Source organism: Echinops telfairi, unplaced genomic scaffold (genome assembly GCF_000313985.2).
Source record: "Echinops telfairi isolate 266 unplaced genomic scaffold, ASM31398v2 ScPeMD7_655;HRSCAF=1070, whole genome shotgun sequence".
Taxonomy (NCBI): Eukaryota; Metazoa; Chordata; class Mammalia; order Afrosoricida; family Tenrecidae; genus Echinops; species Echinops telfairi.
In genome coordinates, this window is record NW_022104553.1 from 14,159,572 (window position 1) to 14,176,021 (window position 16,450).

The 16,450-nt window shown below is 58.7% G+C and overlaps 1 protein-coding gene across 2 annotated transcripts in view; it reads left to right on the plus strand.

Moving 5' to 3' along the window:
- PPARD (peroxisome proliferator activated receptor delta) overlaps positions 1 to 13,164 on the plus strand; it is a 78,025-nt gene extending 64,861 nt beyond the window's left edge. For both annotated transcript variants that reach the window (XM_004717221.2, XM_045292661.1), the window contains exons 3-7: positions 7,601 to 7,755; positions 8,449 to 8,587; positions 9,588 to 9,790; positions 9,936 to 10,386; positions 11,268 to 13,164. In XM_004717221.2, coding sequence (XP_004717278.1) covers positions 7,601 to 7,755; positions 8,449 to 8,587; positions 9,588 to 9,790; positions 9,936 to 10,386; positions 11,268 to 11,515 — 1,196 coding nt within the window. In that variant the 3' untranslated portion in view covers positions 11,516 to 13,164. The remainder of the gene's footprint in view (positions 1 to 7,600; positions 7,756 to 8,448; positions 8,588 to 9,587; positions 9,791 to 9,935; positions 10,387 to 11,267) is intronic.
- Positions 13,165 to 16,450: the final 3,286 nt, after the last annotated feature.

Sequence of the window (16,450 nt, forward strand, 5' to 3'; positions counted from 1 at the left end):
GAGGCTTCACCACCCATTTATCCCTCCGCCTTTCAACCAGCACCACATGTGATTATCGGCCAGGCTGGCACAATTAACTAACTCAACTAGGGAAGTAACAGGTTGCAATTCAGGCTCAGGAAAGACTCGGGATACAGGTCTTGGGTGGGTACAGCCTCTTCGCAGATCTGCCCACAGGCAGACCAGTTTCTAGCCCTAGACCCCTCAGTTGCTCAAGCCAGCCCCTCTTGGGCCAGCCTGACTTGGGCCCTGCTCTACTCAGAAAAGTGTTCAAAAAGTTATTAACTCCCTCGGTAAGTGCCCACAGGCACCTCGATCCACCAATAAGGCTCCTGCCTGAAAGCGCACCATTCTCTCGTTCTGTTGGCCAAGAGGAACCCGGTGGCACAGTGGTTACATGCTGGACTGCTAACCGCAAGGTCAGCCAGCAGTTCAGAACCACAGCTGCTCCATGGGAGACGGGCCTTCTACTCTTGTAGAGTGACAGTCTCAGAAATCCACAGGGACACTCCTGCCCTGTCCTGTAGGGGCGCCGACTCCGTGAGTTTGGATTTCTTGCTCTTGGTAGACCAGGGAACCAACTGCAGTGTCTCTGCAGGTATCCTGGTTCTCTCTCTTCAGCTGTTCCCCGGCTACGTTTCTGGCCATCTTTCACTGTCTCCTGTGTTAGAGCTTTCTGGCTCTGGGGTCTAAGAGGTTCCCAGCACATGGAGCTTGGCTCCAAAGGACACACTCTGCTCCTGCAACATCACCTTCATTGTGATCAGGCCCTTCTATGCTCTGAAATGGACTCTCCTAAGCCCAGCAGAAGGGCAACACTGACAATCCCCTCATTGGGTTTCCATGCACCTTATTTGTGTGGTCCCGCCCCTCCAGGTTGCTATGCATGTTGCTTGCCTTATTAGCAAACTGCCTAATACCCTTGGTGGACCAAAAGCACCTATTTACAGGCCATGGCTAGAAAGGCCACAGGAAAGTGGTCCTTTGTACTGGATCAGTGATAGACAGAGCGGAGCGGCTGACACTGCTCATGGGATTGCCGTCCTTGGCTTCAGGGCCCTACTGTTCTGGGACATCTCAGTTACTTGGCCCAAGACCACGGGGAGTGCTTCTGTTCTACCTCCTAGTTTGCAGCACAGTGCCTGGGGTTAAATGCCTTCAGCAGCCACCCAAGGCACAATTGCTCTCTTTATCTGGAACAACCTAGGAGAGTTTTGAATTGAAGGAGGATGTGGAATGTATGGCTAATTGCCTCCGTGAACTCTTGCCTCATTTGTCATGAGAGCACCACTGGATGGTGCCTGGCTGCTACTACTAGACAGTTTGAGCAATGCTTCCAGAGAAGAATCTTGATCAAAAGTGAGTGTGTTTTGGGGGGGGGGGGGGGGGCAGAGGGAATATGTAGAAAGAACAGAGTTTTAAATTCCATGGAATCCAAATATTCCGGAACCACCAAGGATGACTGAGCCCTGAAAATCTTAAACCAAAAACATCCCCTGAAGCCATCCTGCAGCCCCACAGTTGTTAACTGGTAACAAGGTGTGCCTTGAATAGCATGTTCTTTTACGAGTTAGCTATATGGCATCAAATTGACACGCCAAAGGTCAACGAGTGACCTCCAGGCCAGTGATTATATGTTAATGAGGATCCAAAGAAGGGGAGGCCATTTGAGGGACATAGTCGGTGTCATGGAATTGTACGTGCAGAAACAGTTCGCATGTCTGCTGTCTATATTCTCAACCACAACAAAATAAATCCCATTTAAGGACAAGCAAAGGTTCCTGTTGCTAGTTGCTGTCGGTCCGTCCTGAGCGAGGCGGCAGAACTCGGCTTCTCCTTCCAATGGGCGTCCTTGGCTGTCAATCTTTTTTTAAATTTGTAGTGTCGCATAATTTTTTAAATTTTAATCATTTTATTGGGGACTCATACAACTCTTATCACAATCCATATATCCATCTATTGTGTCAAGCATATTTGTACATTTGTTGCCATCGTCATTCTCAAAACATTTGCTTTCTGCTTGATTGGCTGTCAATCCTAATGGAAGCCGACCCCAGGCCTTTCTGCTGTAGCACTGCCTAGGAGCCGCCAACACAACCCTTAGGTTAGCACTTAAGGGCATATTATGAGCACTATCCAATGTGCATACTGCATAAAAATAGCAGCAGGCTGTTCCCAGTGGTTCAGGCCCACATGGCCCCAGAACAGGAAAGCTTCAGGAGCTATCCAAGGGATGAAATGTCATTTAGTCAGTGGGGTTGGCAGAGGGGACACCTGGTGCCTGTAAGGGGACCAGAACCCAGCATCTCCCCACCGTTGGCAGAGGGGCAGCTTGGTTGTGTGGATTAATGCCTCTAATGTTCTCTGGAGAAAGAGTCTCTTCCTATTTGGAGACACCCTTGTTTTCTGGGGAGCAGGGAGCGGGGGCAGGAACATGAGTTACAGAATCCGAGGCTGGCGTCCCAGGTCTGTGCTACGAGCTGGGCTGTGACTTCTGCAAGCTTCAGTCTCGTCACCTGTACAAGGTGAGCCCTGCCTGTGTTCGGAATGAATGGGTAGGACCTGGCATCTGGCTCGGGGCCCCGCCCTCCGGCTGGAAGGAGGGCTCCTTGTGTCCCTTTGTTGACTCACCTAGGACCTCGGCCTCCTTCCTGTGACAGTAGAGCCGCTCTAGGGTTTTCAGGGCAGACTCAGATCCTGAGGTCCCTCCCCCAGGAGCCACTGGGTGGGTTTAAACCTCCAACTATTGACTAGCAGTTTAGTCCCCAGGACTCGTCTCTAAAAACAACCAAACTCACGGCCATGGGGTTGATTCCCACTGAGAGCACCCTGAGGGTCCCGAGGCTGTGACTGTACAGGAGAGAAAGACAGCCTCATCTTCATGCCCCGGAGCAACTGGTGGCTTCAAACGGACGCTGTAAGGTTTACAGCCCAACATAGAACCCACTACTCCACCAGGACTCCTCACAACCCAAACCCACTGCCACCGAGTCCACTCTGGCTCCTGGTGAGCCTCTGACAGGACAGAACTGCCCCTGTGGGTTTCTGAGACTAACTCTCAACGGGAGTAGAAAGCCTCGTCTTTCTCATGAGGAGCAGCTTGTGGTTTTGAACTGCTGGCTTTACTACTGATCGCAGCCCAACGTGCAGCCTCTGTACCACCAGGGCTCCTTCCGGAGCCTCCTAGGAACCTGTGACGACCAGGGCACGGCCCCACGCCCTGACGCAATGGGAGGAAGCCTGCCGAGTTTGCTTCCCTCTGATCCCCGGCAGCTCTGCACTCACCGGGTCTCTGCCCCCAGCTCTCTACCTACGAGTACTCTTCACACCTGTGAGTCGGGCTGGCTGGCTGGTAGCCCCTTTTGCACTCAACCATGAGATACTCACTTACCAGCTCTTTAGGGACAATGGGCAGCAGAAGTGGTACTCACACCCCACCTCAGGCCTCTCACTCTTGTCTCAATGCCATGCATCCCAACCACCCCCAAGAAGGAGGTCAAGAGTCTTAGCTGGGGGCTGAAGAGGAGAAGGTCGCCTTCCTCCTCACCTGGGCGCAGCACTCGGTGAGGTCCAGGCTCGCCAGGGGCTGAGAGCCCTGAGTGCTTGCTCAGAGCAGCCCTGGTGAGCGGGCCAGCAGACAGTCACCCACTTGGCAGCATAGCCCCAGATTCCTGTAGGACTTGCCTTGACATTAGAGGCGAAGCGCGATGGGCCTGTTTGCCTATGCGGCTCTACGGGCAAAGTCAACAGACAGGCCGCCCTCACACCCTTGACCAGCGATGGCAACAAGATATGCAATGATGTCAGTAAGGTCATTCGGTCTGTTTACTAAACTTGTAATCAAACGGGGCGCAGCTGATACTTCACTCTGGGCTAGTGTTCACCCTGGCTCCAAACACAGAGGTCAGTGCCTTCCAATAACGAGAGCAGTGCTGTCCTCAGCAGTGTGGTCTTACCCTTATCGTAACAAGGTCGTGTTGAGTAGCCATGAACCTGCCCCTGCGTGTGCACAGGGGAGGCCCCCAGCTCCAGGCGTTGGGTGGTCCCAGGTCATCCCTGCTCTGCGCTGTGAGCAGGTCACTGACCCTCCCAGCCCGCTCTGCGCCTGCAGAATGAGGCGAGGGGAGCAGCTGGAGGGCTTCGTTGAGGCGTACAGGCATAGTGGATGTAAAGAGCCCAGTACGTGCCTGGTGCACAGTAGGTGTGCCGTGCAAAGGCCCACCCTCCTCCCCCTCAGTGTCCCCCTTGAACTGGTGGTGAGCCCGGCTTCCCAGCTGGTGATGGCAAATGGCCACACCCAGCATAAAACAGCAACATCCCTGACATGTGGAAGCAGCGGCCTAAGGCTGGGACCCGCCCCCTCTTCCCAGTGGACGCAGACTCGCAGACTCGGGGTGCCTTGTGGGCTCAGCAGGCGAGAGGGTGGGTTTCCTGAGCGGTAGAAGGGGGTTGAGGGGAGGAAAGGGACAGGGGCTTGGTGGGAGGGCGCCATGGTCAGCAGATCCCACCTCTTCCACCTGGCAGGCCAGTTTGGTTGGGTGTACTCAGAACCTCAGTTTCCCCCTTGATCTCAATGCCTGCTTGCCCCATCTCTGAGCAGGAGGGATCTCCAGAGCCTAGTCCCCCAAACTAGGAGCATTTTGTCATCTTCTGGGTGGGCTGAAGGATGATGTCATTAAAACCTCAAAAGAACCCCTCGAGCTGGTCTCTTGACCTCCTTTTACAGGGGAGGAAGTGGGGCCTTAGTGAGGTCAAGTAAATTGTGGTTGACCTGGAAGTAGAACCTTTGTCATTGGAAAATTCACCCCCAAGCTACCAACACCTCAGGGTCCCCCATCTACAGGTACCCCACAATCCCCCCAGGGTACGTTCTTATCACCGCATACAAACAAGACCACCCAAGCCCCTCTCCCCACCCCCCCTCCGCCTGTGCATCGGGTAGGTGTGTTCTCAGGGCTGGCCAGGCCTTTACCCTGCCACCGTCGATACTGTGGGACACTCCTGACTGCTCACAGGTGAGACAGCTCATACCCACTCACCTGCCAGCCCCACTGGGAGGCTCTCCGGGCATTCGAGAGCTCAGGGCATCTCACGTGGCCCATGGGCTCAGGCACCACCCTTCAGGCGTCTTAGCTTCCTCTACGACACCCTGAGCCAGGGCTCTGCAGCAGCGCGGGGGAGGTGCTGCCTAGTGTACAGGGACCCTTGCCGTGTGTTCCTGGGAGTGGGATTGGGGCTGGGCGCTAAACAGCTTGGAAACGGAAAGACTAGCCACTGGCACTTACCCAGCCCTCCCACCCCTGCTGCTCTGAGAGGGCGCTGTCGTTCTGCCACGAGGCGCAGGCATCTGGCTCTTACCCACATGGACACTGACTTGGAGGCCATGCAAAGCCCTCACCTCTGAGCCCAGCTGATGGCTTTACACAGGAATGCTGGCGCTTGGTAGATCCTGAGCGCCCTGCCTGTCTCCTATCCATGCGGTTTTCTCACTGCCCTGTGAGGTCAGGTATTGGAGAGCAGGGTCTGGGCCATGGAGGCTGCAGGTGCTCTTCAAATGGTTTTGCCACATGACTGCCAGTGGCTGCCAGCAATTACACACCTGCAGAGCATCGTGGGCCATGGGGCAGCGAGGAGGGGCGTGGGATGAGACAATTGGAGCAACAAACGGCCAGGAAGGCTGGCGTGTGTGACCTCTGGCTCCCCTAGGGCCTTCACCCTCCACCCTTCTTCACCCGGTCTGATCCTCACTCCCCCACCTCCGTCTGTCACCTGTGCTGGGCTCGCGTGTTCCTTGCACTGGCCCCACAGCTCACAGACAGTACTCACAATTACAGGGGTTCAGTAAGGAAAGGGACGGGTTACCACAGGTATCTGTCTGTCTATAATAGCTCATCTCAGCCTCTCGGCCACTTGGTCCCTTGGCATCTGCCTGTGAGTCAGGAAGCCAGCCGCCTGCTGCCTGTCTCGCTGCCCCCCTGAGTCTCCCCCCAGTCTTCCGTGCAGCGGCTCTCAACAGCCAGGCCACTTCAGACAGATCTGGTCCTGGGGTCTCTCTGTGTCCAGGATGGCTCTTAAAGGACTGGGTTTAATGGAGGTTTTGTCTTCTGCCAACATCGCCCCAAGGACACTGTAGCATGGTGTCTTTAGTCAAGGAAACAGCGGGATTCGGTTCACACCACCCACTACGTTACTCAGATGGTTTGCCCCAGTGCCTGCCAGGATGGGCTGGGCATGACTGGGAGGATGGCGCAGCACTGGGCAATGCTTCCTTCTGTTGCCCATCGTCGCCGTGAGCCGGACACCATGGCCCTGACGACACGAAGGTCAGCACTGAGCATCACTGAAGGAATCAGGGCTCGAAGCCACAACGCCGGCTCGCCGCCTTCGAGTCCAGGTCCACTAGCCACTCCTTCTTTCAAGGAATGGCCGGTGCCTTCAAACTGCTGGTCTGGCGGGTCACAGCTGAGCAGGTGACCACCGCACCACCAGGGCTCCTGTGACTCGAAGGGCCGTCCTGACGCTGTCTCGATTGGTGGCTGTGGACCAGTCTGGTGGAGGGAGGGGCCTGTGAAAGCTGAAGGAGGTGCTGTTGGAGTCCAGCAGAGGCAGGAGACCGGCGAGCCACAGAGACCACACTGATCGCGAGAAGTGTCCAGCAAACCGGCGGAGCACGCGGATCCAAGGAGGAAGCCCTCCCTGCCCGGCAGCCACGCCCGGCTTTTCCCCATTATCTCAGTTCCCTGACAACAGCCATGCGCATCTCTTGTCCTTGCATACTGGAGTCCAGGACAGTTAGTGGACTGGAGATAGTGATCATCCCGTAGATAGTGATCGAGTGCCTGACACAGTGCCTGACACAGTGCGTTTCTCTTGTCAGAACCTGAGGCAACAGCTGTGTCCTTGGGGACAAAGTCTCATCCTTGTGGGGACAGTCCACTCTGAGTAGGCTCATAGATTGCATCAGGAGATGCTAAAGGCCTGCCTCACCTTCCTCCCTGTCTGTGCTCTGAGGAAGGGCTAACGGGAAGAGGCTCATCTTAGATGTGCACACAAGGAACTCACCTCTCTCAGAGGTGACTGCTGAGGTCACGTCCTGGTCTGGCCTTGCAGCGCCTCCGGAGAGATAAGGAAGCTGAGCTCCCGGAGCCCGGAATCCTCCCCACTGACAGAAGCGGCTGCTGGCGGGGGGCCTGGACTGGGGTGGGTGGGTGTTAGATTCTAAACGCAGATGAAGTCCACTGGTCCAGTAGACTGGGTGGGAGGCCAACCCTTTTCCTGATCTTTATGGGCCCAGCTCCCTCCGTGCACACATGGGTATAGACTCCCCCCGCCTCTCGAGTTCAGCCCAGGGAAGCGCTGACCGGGCCGCCGGGAGTAATGGCTGTCCCTGACTGAGCACTAGCTATGTGGTGTGGCTCTGAAGAGTGTTTTTGGAATCCGTTGCCTGTCCTCCCTAGCCTAGAAATTGATTCCCAGAAAGGTTAAGTTCCGTGTGGCCTGTGTGACACAGAAATGCAGTGCAGAGCTCTGCCCTCCCCTTGTGGGCTCTGGACACCCCCACCCCTACCCTCAACACTGTCCATCCTCTGTCTGTCCACAGACCTCTCCCAGAGCTCCTCGCCTCCCTCACTGCTGGACCGGCTGCAGGTGGGCTGTGATGGGGCCTCGGGCGGCAGCCTCAACATGGAGTGTCGGGTGTGCGGGGACAAGGCATCGGGCTTCCACTACGGCGTTCATGCCTGCGAGGGGTGCAAGGTACAGAACCCCGGGGCAGGGCTGGCAGGGTGGGGGGCATGTGGGCTGGCAGCCTGCCACAAAGGCTGGGCCTGAAAGGTAGCCACGGGGAGGGGAGTTCCCACTGGGAGGAGCCCAGCCCTTGGCTCCTGGCCCTCCTGGAGAGGAGCATCCGAGTCAGAACCTGCCCTACTGGGCACTTAGCCCAGCCCCAGTGCCAGCCCCACCCGCCTGTGGGCTCTCTGGGTGTCTGGCGCCCCCTGGGGGCCAGGCTTGAGCAGACAGGCAGCGCGGATTGAGTTGGTGGACATGGGGCAGGGTTTCCTGCCCCGCGCTCTGTGAGGGGGACAAAAAGGAAATGTGTTTCTCTTCCAGCCAAGCTCCCGCCACACACCCACCACACGCTCACAAAATATTTTCCCAGCCCCCCCACCACCCAGAGAATACAAAAAGCCAGGTGCCTTTATGAGCAGAGCAAGTAGCCGCAACGCTTGCACGTTGCCCAGTACCAAAGAGCCTGTAAGGCTGCTCCGCTCTGGGCGCGCAGATGAGTGTGGTAGGTCATGTCCTCACCAGCCCGCCCTCCACTCTTCCCCCTTGCTTCCAAACGAGGGATTCTCTCCATCTGGATGCTTGATGGCCCTTTGGTCCCACCCGGCGCGCCAGCCCCCACTCCCTTCCCGCCTCCTCCGACCCACCTGCTGTCTGGCCCAGGGCTTCTTCCGCCGCACGGTCCACATGAAGCTGGAGTATGAGCGCTGCGAGCGCAGCTGCAAGATCCAGAAGAAGAACCGCAACAAGTGCCAGCACTGCCGCTTCCAGAAGTGCCTGGCGCTGGGCATGTCGCACAATGGTGAGCCCCGCTCGGCTCCTCACCACCCGAAGGCGGGTTTGGGGCGCACCCAGAGCAGCCCAGGGAGGAGGACACGGTCAGCCAGCGAGGTGACCTCCCTCACCTAGACCCCACGCTGTGAAGCTTTTGCTCAGCACACCGTGGCCATTTCCCGACTGCCCAGCTCAAGCGTCCAGGCCTGAGACCTTCGTCCCCTCTCCGTGCCCAGGACGCATGCTGGGGACCCCGCGCCCAGACCGCACACCCAGCCCAGATGACGTGACCCAGCCTGGAAGGCCGATCCGCAGGCCTGCGGTCTCCTCAGCCCTTCATGGCCACTGAGGGCAGGCAAGAGCCGGAAACTGCCCACCTATGTCAGCTGGCCAGGCCAGGCCGGGAGTGACCTGGAAACTAGCCACTCTCAGGGAACAGAGCCTTCCCTGCCCAGCACTCCCTGTCTGCAGCAGCCCCCGACTCTCAGCCCCCTAGGACAAACTATTGTACCGCTTTGGACACGCCGAGGGCAAGAGAGCAGGGTGCCCTTGGTCGAGTGTCCCTCTGGGCTCCCTGCCACCTTTTTTGCCTTCGGAGCCTGATTGTCTGGTGTCCTACAGGTGGCAGGGCCTGGGCCGCCCTCTGTGGCTGTCCTCAGACGATCTGGGTCTGACAGGTGTGGGGTTTGGCCTCCCCTCAGTCCATACGTGCCTCAGCCCCATTCTGTGGGTGGGGTCTCCGTCTCTGGGAGAAGGCACCTCTGCACCCTCCATGCTTGTGGCCACAGGTTTAAATTCTGGCCATGGTCAGGCTGGGACGGCACATGGGCTGTCTTCCTGGACACCCGTGTACCGCCCATCCCCACTTTTTACAAGGTGCAGCAAACAATGCAGAGACCTTACAGTCTGGAGGGAGGGCCCCCGGGGCGCCCCACTTGCTGACTCTGCAGGCCGGTACAGCCTGTTGGGGAGGTTGGAGGTTGACCCCTGCCCGGGCTGCCTGGGTGATTGTCCCCGTCCCTAAGCAGCCATCCGCTTTGGCCGGATGCCAGAGGCGGAGAAGAGGAAGCTGGTGGCGGGGCTGACGGCCAACGAGGGGAGCCGGCAGAACCCGCAGGTGGCTGATCTGAAGGCCTTCTCCAAGCACCTCTACCACGCTTACCTGAAGAACTTCAACATGACCAAGAAGAAGGCCCGCAGCATCCTCACTGGCAAGGCCAGCCACACGGCGGTGAGGCTCACTGCACACCCGGGCAGCACCCCTCCCTCCCCTGCTTCCTGGTGCGGGGACTGGTGGGGGCCGGAGACACCCGAGGTGGGGTGGGGTGGGGTGGCGGGCCTCTGGGACCTGCCTTTAACAGGGCCTGGATTTCCAGCCCTTTGTGATCCATGACATCGAGACGTTGTGGCAGGCCGAGAAGGGCCTGGTGTGGAAGCAGCTGGTGAACAGCCTGCCGCCCTACAAGGAGATCAGCGTGCACGTCTTCTACCGCTGCCAGTGCACCACGGTGGAGACTGTGCGCGAGCTCACCGAGTTCGCCAAGAGCATCCCCAGCTTCGGCAGCCTCTTCCTCAATGACCAGGTGACGCTCCTCAAGTACGGGGTGCACGAGGCCATCTTCGCCATGCTGGCCTCAATCATCAACAAGGACGGGCTGCTGGTGGCCAACGGCAGCGGCTTCGTCACCCGCAAGTTCCTGCGCAGCCTCCGCCAGCCCTTCAGCGACATCATCGAGCCCAAGTTTGAGTTCGCCGTCAAATTCAACGCGCTGGAGCTGGACGACAGTGACCTGGCGCTATTCATCGCAGCCATCATCCTGTGTGGGGGTGAGTGCTGGCGGCGGCCCACCCTTCCGGGGCCCGGACACCGGCAGAGGCCCCCTGTGCTGACCTAGAAACCGAGCCGCTGCTGTCCCAGAGGTTCCGACTCAGCCCCAGAAGACAGAGGAGAACTGCCCCAGCACGTCGCCACGGCACCCCGCTCTGGGTGCTGACCCAGGCACCAAGTGCACGGTGCGGCCTCAGCTCGGTCTTAGTGTGCAGTCATGGGGAAGCCAGAAAGGAGTACACCAGCGTGCTCTATTAGGACAGTGGTCCCCTTTTTTTGGGGGGGGGGCAGGTAGAGAAAATTTCCGTGTTTTTACAGGCCTTTTTCAAATACCCAAACTCACTGCCATCGAGTTGGTGCTGACTCGTAGCAACCCTACAGGACAGGCTAGAAGTGCCCCTGTGGGTTTCCAAGGCTGAAACTCTGGGAGGAGAAAGAGAAAGCCTTGTCTTTCTCCCAAGGAGGGGCTGATGGTTTCAAATCACTGACCTTGCCGTTAGCAGCCTGACCTGTCACCACTGGGCTCCTCAAGTCCAATGGCACCAGCATACAGCTAGGAGGGGCCCTCTTGTGCCTCTGCACACTCAATCTTCTCAACAGCTGGTGGGAGGATGTCTTGGTGTTGTGCTGCACAGCCGAGTCAACCGCGCCACAGCAGCCGGAAGGTGGTGCCTGCCTATGGGGGTTGACTCAGGCCGTGAGTGTCTCAGCCAGAACCTGGTGTCATCCAATCAGGGAAGAAGATGCAACAAAACTGGCAAAAGCGGCGGGGAGGGGGAGGGGGGCTGGTGCAGGCTGGTGGAGGAAGTAGAGCGCTTAGTAGCTCAGTCCCGGATCCCCCAGAGTGAGTCTCCCACCCCTGTACCCCGTGTCCCCACAGACCGGCCGGGCCTCATGAACGTGTCGCAGGTGGAGGCCATCCAGGACACCATCCTGCAGGCCCTGGAGTTCCACCTGCAGGCCAACCACCCCGACGCCCAGTACCTCTTCCCCAAGCTGCTGCAGAAGATGGCCGACCTGCGGCAGCTGGTGACCGAGCACGCCCAGATGATGCAGCGCATCAAGAAGACGGAGACCGAGACCCTGCTGCACCCGCTGCTGCAGGAGATCTACAAGGACATGTACTGAAGGGTGGGAGGGCCCTGCCATGGACTTTGTGCTGACCAGCCACCAGCCCGGCCCGGCCGGCCCAGCCCAGCATGGGGCTCCTCGAGGGCTCCCACAGAGCCGGCCTCATGTCCCCTGTACTCTCCTCCTCCTCCTCGCCCGTCCTCGGTGCCCTACGCCTCTTCCTCATGCTCCCCCTCTCTCTGGAGGGTTCTCCCGCCTCACCTGCCTCCCCGCCTCCCTGTCCCAGCGTCTGCCCCTCTGTCTCCGTCTGGGACGTAGTTGATTTTATTTCACCAGCAGCATAGAACAGAGGTCCTCCTCCGCTTCCGCCCCCGCTGCGCCCTGGCTCCCAGCCGCACAGCGGAAGGCTGGCGCCATCCAAAGAAACACTAAGCCGCCTGAGCCTGGCTTCCTTGGGGAGCCGAGAGTGGCCCTGGCCGACAGGAGCAGAAGCCTGTGAAGGACACTGGGCAGGGGGGCCCTAGACTGTCACCACCCGCCTGCCCACCCACCCACAGCTGAGCCTGGCAGCCCCTCACCCAACTCGCCCACGCCACCCAACATCCTTTCCGTTCTTCTCTGCATGGGTCTTCCAGGCCAGTGTCGCCCATGACCCCTGTGCTGGCCGCTGGAGGGTACCCCCAGCCTGAAAGGAGGTGAGCTGCCCCCCTTGAGGAGCAGGGTACTTACTCCTGACCCCAGCAGGGGTCTGAGGGCCAGGGAGCGTCAGCACCCATACTCCCCTGCTCTGGCGCAGCCGAGGTCCAGCCTTCGGGGTGTCTGCCCGGGGGGCCTGGTCTGGGCCAGGAGACCTCGAGCCGACATGCACCCCCACCTCCCCACACACTCCCTGGAGCTGCCGCTCCAGTGCACACCACAGCACTGAGATCACTTTACCTGGAGTTCTGGCTCCCTTCCGCCTACCCTCCCTGAGGCAGGTGAGGGCCCACAGGGTGGGCGGTGGGCACGTGGGCGGGCAGAGCTGCACCCCTGAAGGGGCTGGGGCTGGTCTCTGGGTGGACAGCAGTGTCCTCAGAAGGTAAATGGGCCTTGGTGTTCGGTTAGCCATTTGTCCCAGCAGCTCTGTGTGCCCCACCTCCCCAAGCTGGTCCCTTGCGCTCGCTCCCCTGCACACACTCCGGTGGCAGGGCCTCGCGGCTCCAGGGAAGAGTCCCCAGACTGCCAAGGAGGGGCTTAAGCATAGCCTGACATGGAGGCCGGAGGCCAGCAAGTTGCCCAGGCCGCTTTTCCTGTGAGGAAACGAGCCTGGGGAGTGGCTAGGGACCCTGTGTGAGCCCCCAGACTACCTGGCTCCTGCCTGGCCCTCCTTCCCACAGGTCCTGGTAGCCTGACCACACACTGGGCAGGGAGAGCCCGGCAGAGAGCACAGACCCAGCGCCTGCCCTGTGGTCTTCCAGGCCCAGCCCCCGTGACGGGTGTGCTGGCGCTCCCTCTGTGAAGGGAGAGAAGCTGCCTGGCCAGCACCCCCGCCCTCCTGCGGTCTGGTGCTGAGGGTCCAGCTCTTCTCAGTGGCTGAACAATCTCCAAAATGGAAATGTATATTTTTTCTAGGAGCCCGAGCTTCCTGTGTTTTTAATATAAATAGTGTATACAGACTGACGAGACTTTAAATAAATGGGAATTAAATATTTAAGAGTTGACTTTAAGCCGACCGATCCATCGTAGTGATTTTCCTGGGCCCAATCTGGATCCTCCCCCTCTTCCATCTTCGGTACCCAGAGGGGGGCCCTGGCTGGGTAACAGAGACTCGGGTGCTGGCCGCAGGGAGCTGCCTCTCCCCCATTCTGCTGACCACTGGTCAGTCGGCAAGGGGTCATGGTAAGTCCGAAGGGTGCCAACCCACGACATCCCTACTCCACAGAGAGAGTCGGGCTGTGATGGGGAAGAGAGGATGTACCCCGGCTCTCGCAAAGGCGGCACAAACTGGGGGTAGGCGTGGGTGAGGGGGTGACCACAGGCCCCTGGGAGAGACAGCTGCCCCCAGGCTGTCCTAGGACTTCCACAACCAAAGCCTCGCCACCCCTCAAGAGACCAGGGGCTTTCTCTCCCTGGCTCATTTTGACCCAGAGGTGTGTTGGGGATGTCGCATGAGAAAGGACTCCCGCGGGAAAGCCTGCAGACGGGGCACTGTGTGCCCTCCGCCCCCAGAGCAGGGAGCTACAGCACGCCCCGACACAGGGCCACACGGATGCACCGGGACAAGGGGACAGCAAGCTGCCACTGCAGGAGAGGCTATGTGACAGAACAGGACTGGCTGTGTCAGCAAGTGGATGGATGGGCAACGAGGATGAGTGAATGGATGTCCAGGCAGCAGACTCCAAAGGTCACCATTTAGCCTTGTGACAGCTGACACCCCAGCTCTCTCCCCCTTAGCGGTAGCATCCTCAGAGACTCCCGGGGTTCAGCCCACGGCAGCCCGTGTGAGGCAGTTCAGGCTGCACATCAGTGTGGGTCTAGCCAGGAAACCAGAGCTATGCAAACTTTATTGAAATGAGAGAAAGTATCCAGAGGCCCGAAAGTCAAGAATGAAGCTGGCCAGAGATTGCCTGGGGCAGGACGTCCTCTCATTCCCCGGACTGAGGGGAGAATAGTTTTCAGAAAGATCACTCTAGTGATGTCATTGCTGGAATCCCCACTGATCCCAGGCACCCAGATCGCCTGCTAATTTGACTATAGCTGCTACTGGAACCAGAGCCCAAGCACATGAGAGGTCTGTACCCCTGGGGGGCTGCTGGAGTACCTGTCGCCCACCACACTGCTGCTGGCCTGGGGGTGGGTGGCCACCCTTGCAGCTAGAGCAGGAAGCCAGAGTCCAGGGAACCTCGTTAGCATGCTCCCTGCCATGCGCTGTAGAGAAGAGCAGGGCAGAGTAGGAATGGGGCCAGGAGACAGCAGGCAAACCCCTTGCACCAAGTACCAACGCCAGGCACCCCACCCCCACCCACACACAAGGGATCCCATGCAGGCAGGCTGCGGGAGGCGAGGGCCCAGAATGGCACTTGCTCCTGCTTTCACAGGCTGCAAGCTGCGGTCCGGCTCCGCTCGGCTCAGGACAGGTACAGCAAGAGGAGGAAGACAACCGGGAACGGGCATTTCTGCACTTGATAGCCTTGCTCACAATGGAATGTTCTGGAATGCTTGGTTTCTTTGTACTTCCCTGTCCTTTCCACACCATCGGGGTGGGTGGGAGTGTGCGGGTGCGGGTGCGTGAATGAAGAGCCTGGCTCTGAAAGGGAAGGAGACGAGAGAAGTAGTTTCTAATTCCTGGGAAATAGGAGCCAGAAGGGCACTTCTGGGCCACGGTCCCCTTGCCTTGCCTCCCCTCAGACACACACTGCAGAAGAAACTGAGGTCAAGTGTGGGGAAGTACCTTGTTCAAGGTCACCCCAGGTCTGCAGCAAGCCCTCAGTGAGCTCCGGGCAGCGCTGTGCTCAGCAGTCCTGGTGCATGACTTCACCTCAGCTTCACAGCAACTCCCTCAGACAGCAAGGGCCTCTTGGTTGCAAACACTAAGAACTTGTTTATCTGGAAAGGGGGTTCATTAAAGGGTGTTACCCCCTCAGAACCTAGTTGTCAAGCTTAGAGGCGAGGCGCATCAGCCAAGAACATTGTCCCCTGGCCCCCCAGCCCCCCCCCCTGGGACTGTGCAGCATCTCCCTCCAAGGAAGAAGAGACGATTCAGAACCCAGTACCCCATGACCCAGGCACTCACAGGGGCTGTACTGCTCGCTGAGACACCTGGGGGATATGCCCACCCCCATCCCATGCTGACCACCCTAGGGCCAGGGATAAGGCCTCAGAGGGGAAGTCTTCTCCCTTCTGCCCTGCCCAGCCGGGTTCTTGGGGCTGGTGGCTTTCCAGGGCCACTTGCCAGCCCCCACATCATCTGGTACCAGGACTAGACTTACAGCGGGCAGCCTAGCTGAGGACCCACAGGGAGGAAGGGTTTCCAAGCAAACACGCGCATCAGGCCTGGTGGCTGCCCTCTATGCATGAGGCATTTATACCCCTCAAGAGAGAGGCTCTGATTGGCCGATGGCCGCTATCTGATGTGGCATGTCCTTAGGTGGGCTGTAGGCGGGCCCACCTGGCCACCTGTCATGGAGGCCCCTTCTGGGGCAGTGATGTTACTCTAACTTCTTAGGAGGAGGAAAGCTAGCTGGCTTCATTGACAAACTGACCAGGCCACAGCGACCTTTTCTGGAACACACTTGTAAGTGTAAGCCTTCAAGGCAGGTCCCGGAGGCTCCTGGTCACTATTCAGTATATTGCTAGCTCCCAGGCCAGGCCCACACCATGATCTGGAACCTTCCAAAGGCAGCCAGTCTGCCCTCTGATCTCTCCACGGAGCCTCAGCTCCGCCCTTAGAGTAGAAGGCTCCCATCTGGCCCCTTCGGTTAGAAAGCCCACCAACCCAAACTCGGCCACCAAGCCCATTCCAACTCACGGCCACCCTAGGGGGCAGAGAACTGCCCCAGACGCTGCAAGAAGAGAACCTCATCTTTCCCCAGAGGAGCAGCTGGTGATTCCAAACTGCTGACCTTGCCCTTCACAACCCGGAGAGCTCCTCATAAATCCCTCGAACCCCATAGAGAGAGGACCCTTCCAGCTCAGGACGCCCAGCTTGGGGGGGCGGGGGGGCAGGACCTGGGTCCCAGCTCCTTGTGGCCCCCTGCCGTGTCTGACCCCTGAGTCAAAAAGGTTAAGCACTCATTCAGCTGCTAAACACAAGCTGAAAGGGTCGAGTCTACTCAGGTACACCTCGGAAGAAAGGCCGGGCAATCTGTTCCCCAAAACTCCGCCTTGGAAAGCCCTATGGAGTGCAGTTCTATCTGGCGGCCACGGGACTTCTTTGGTTTACAGCCGCTTAGAATCCTTAAGCCATCTCTCCATTTCCTCCAAAGATCCCTGAAGACCTGCATCTCCCGCCCC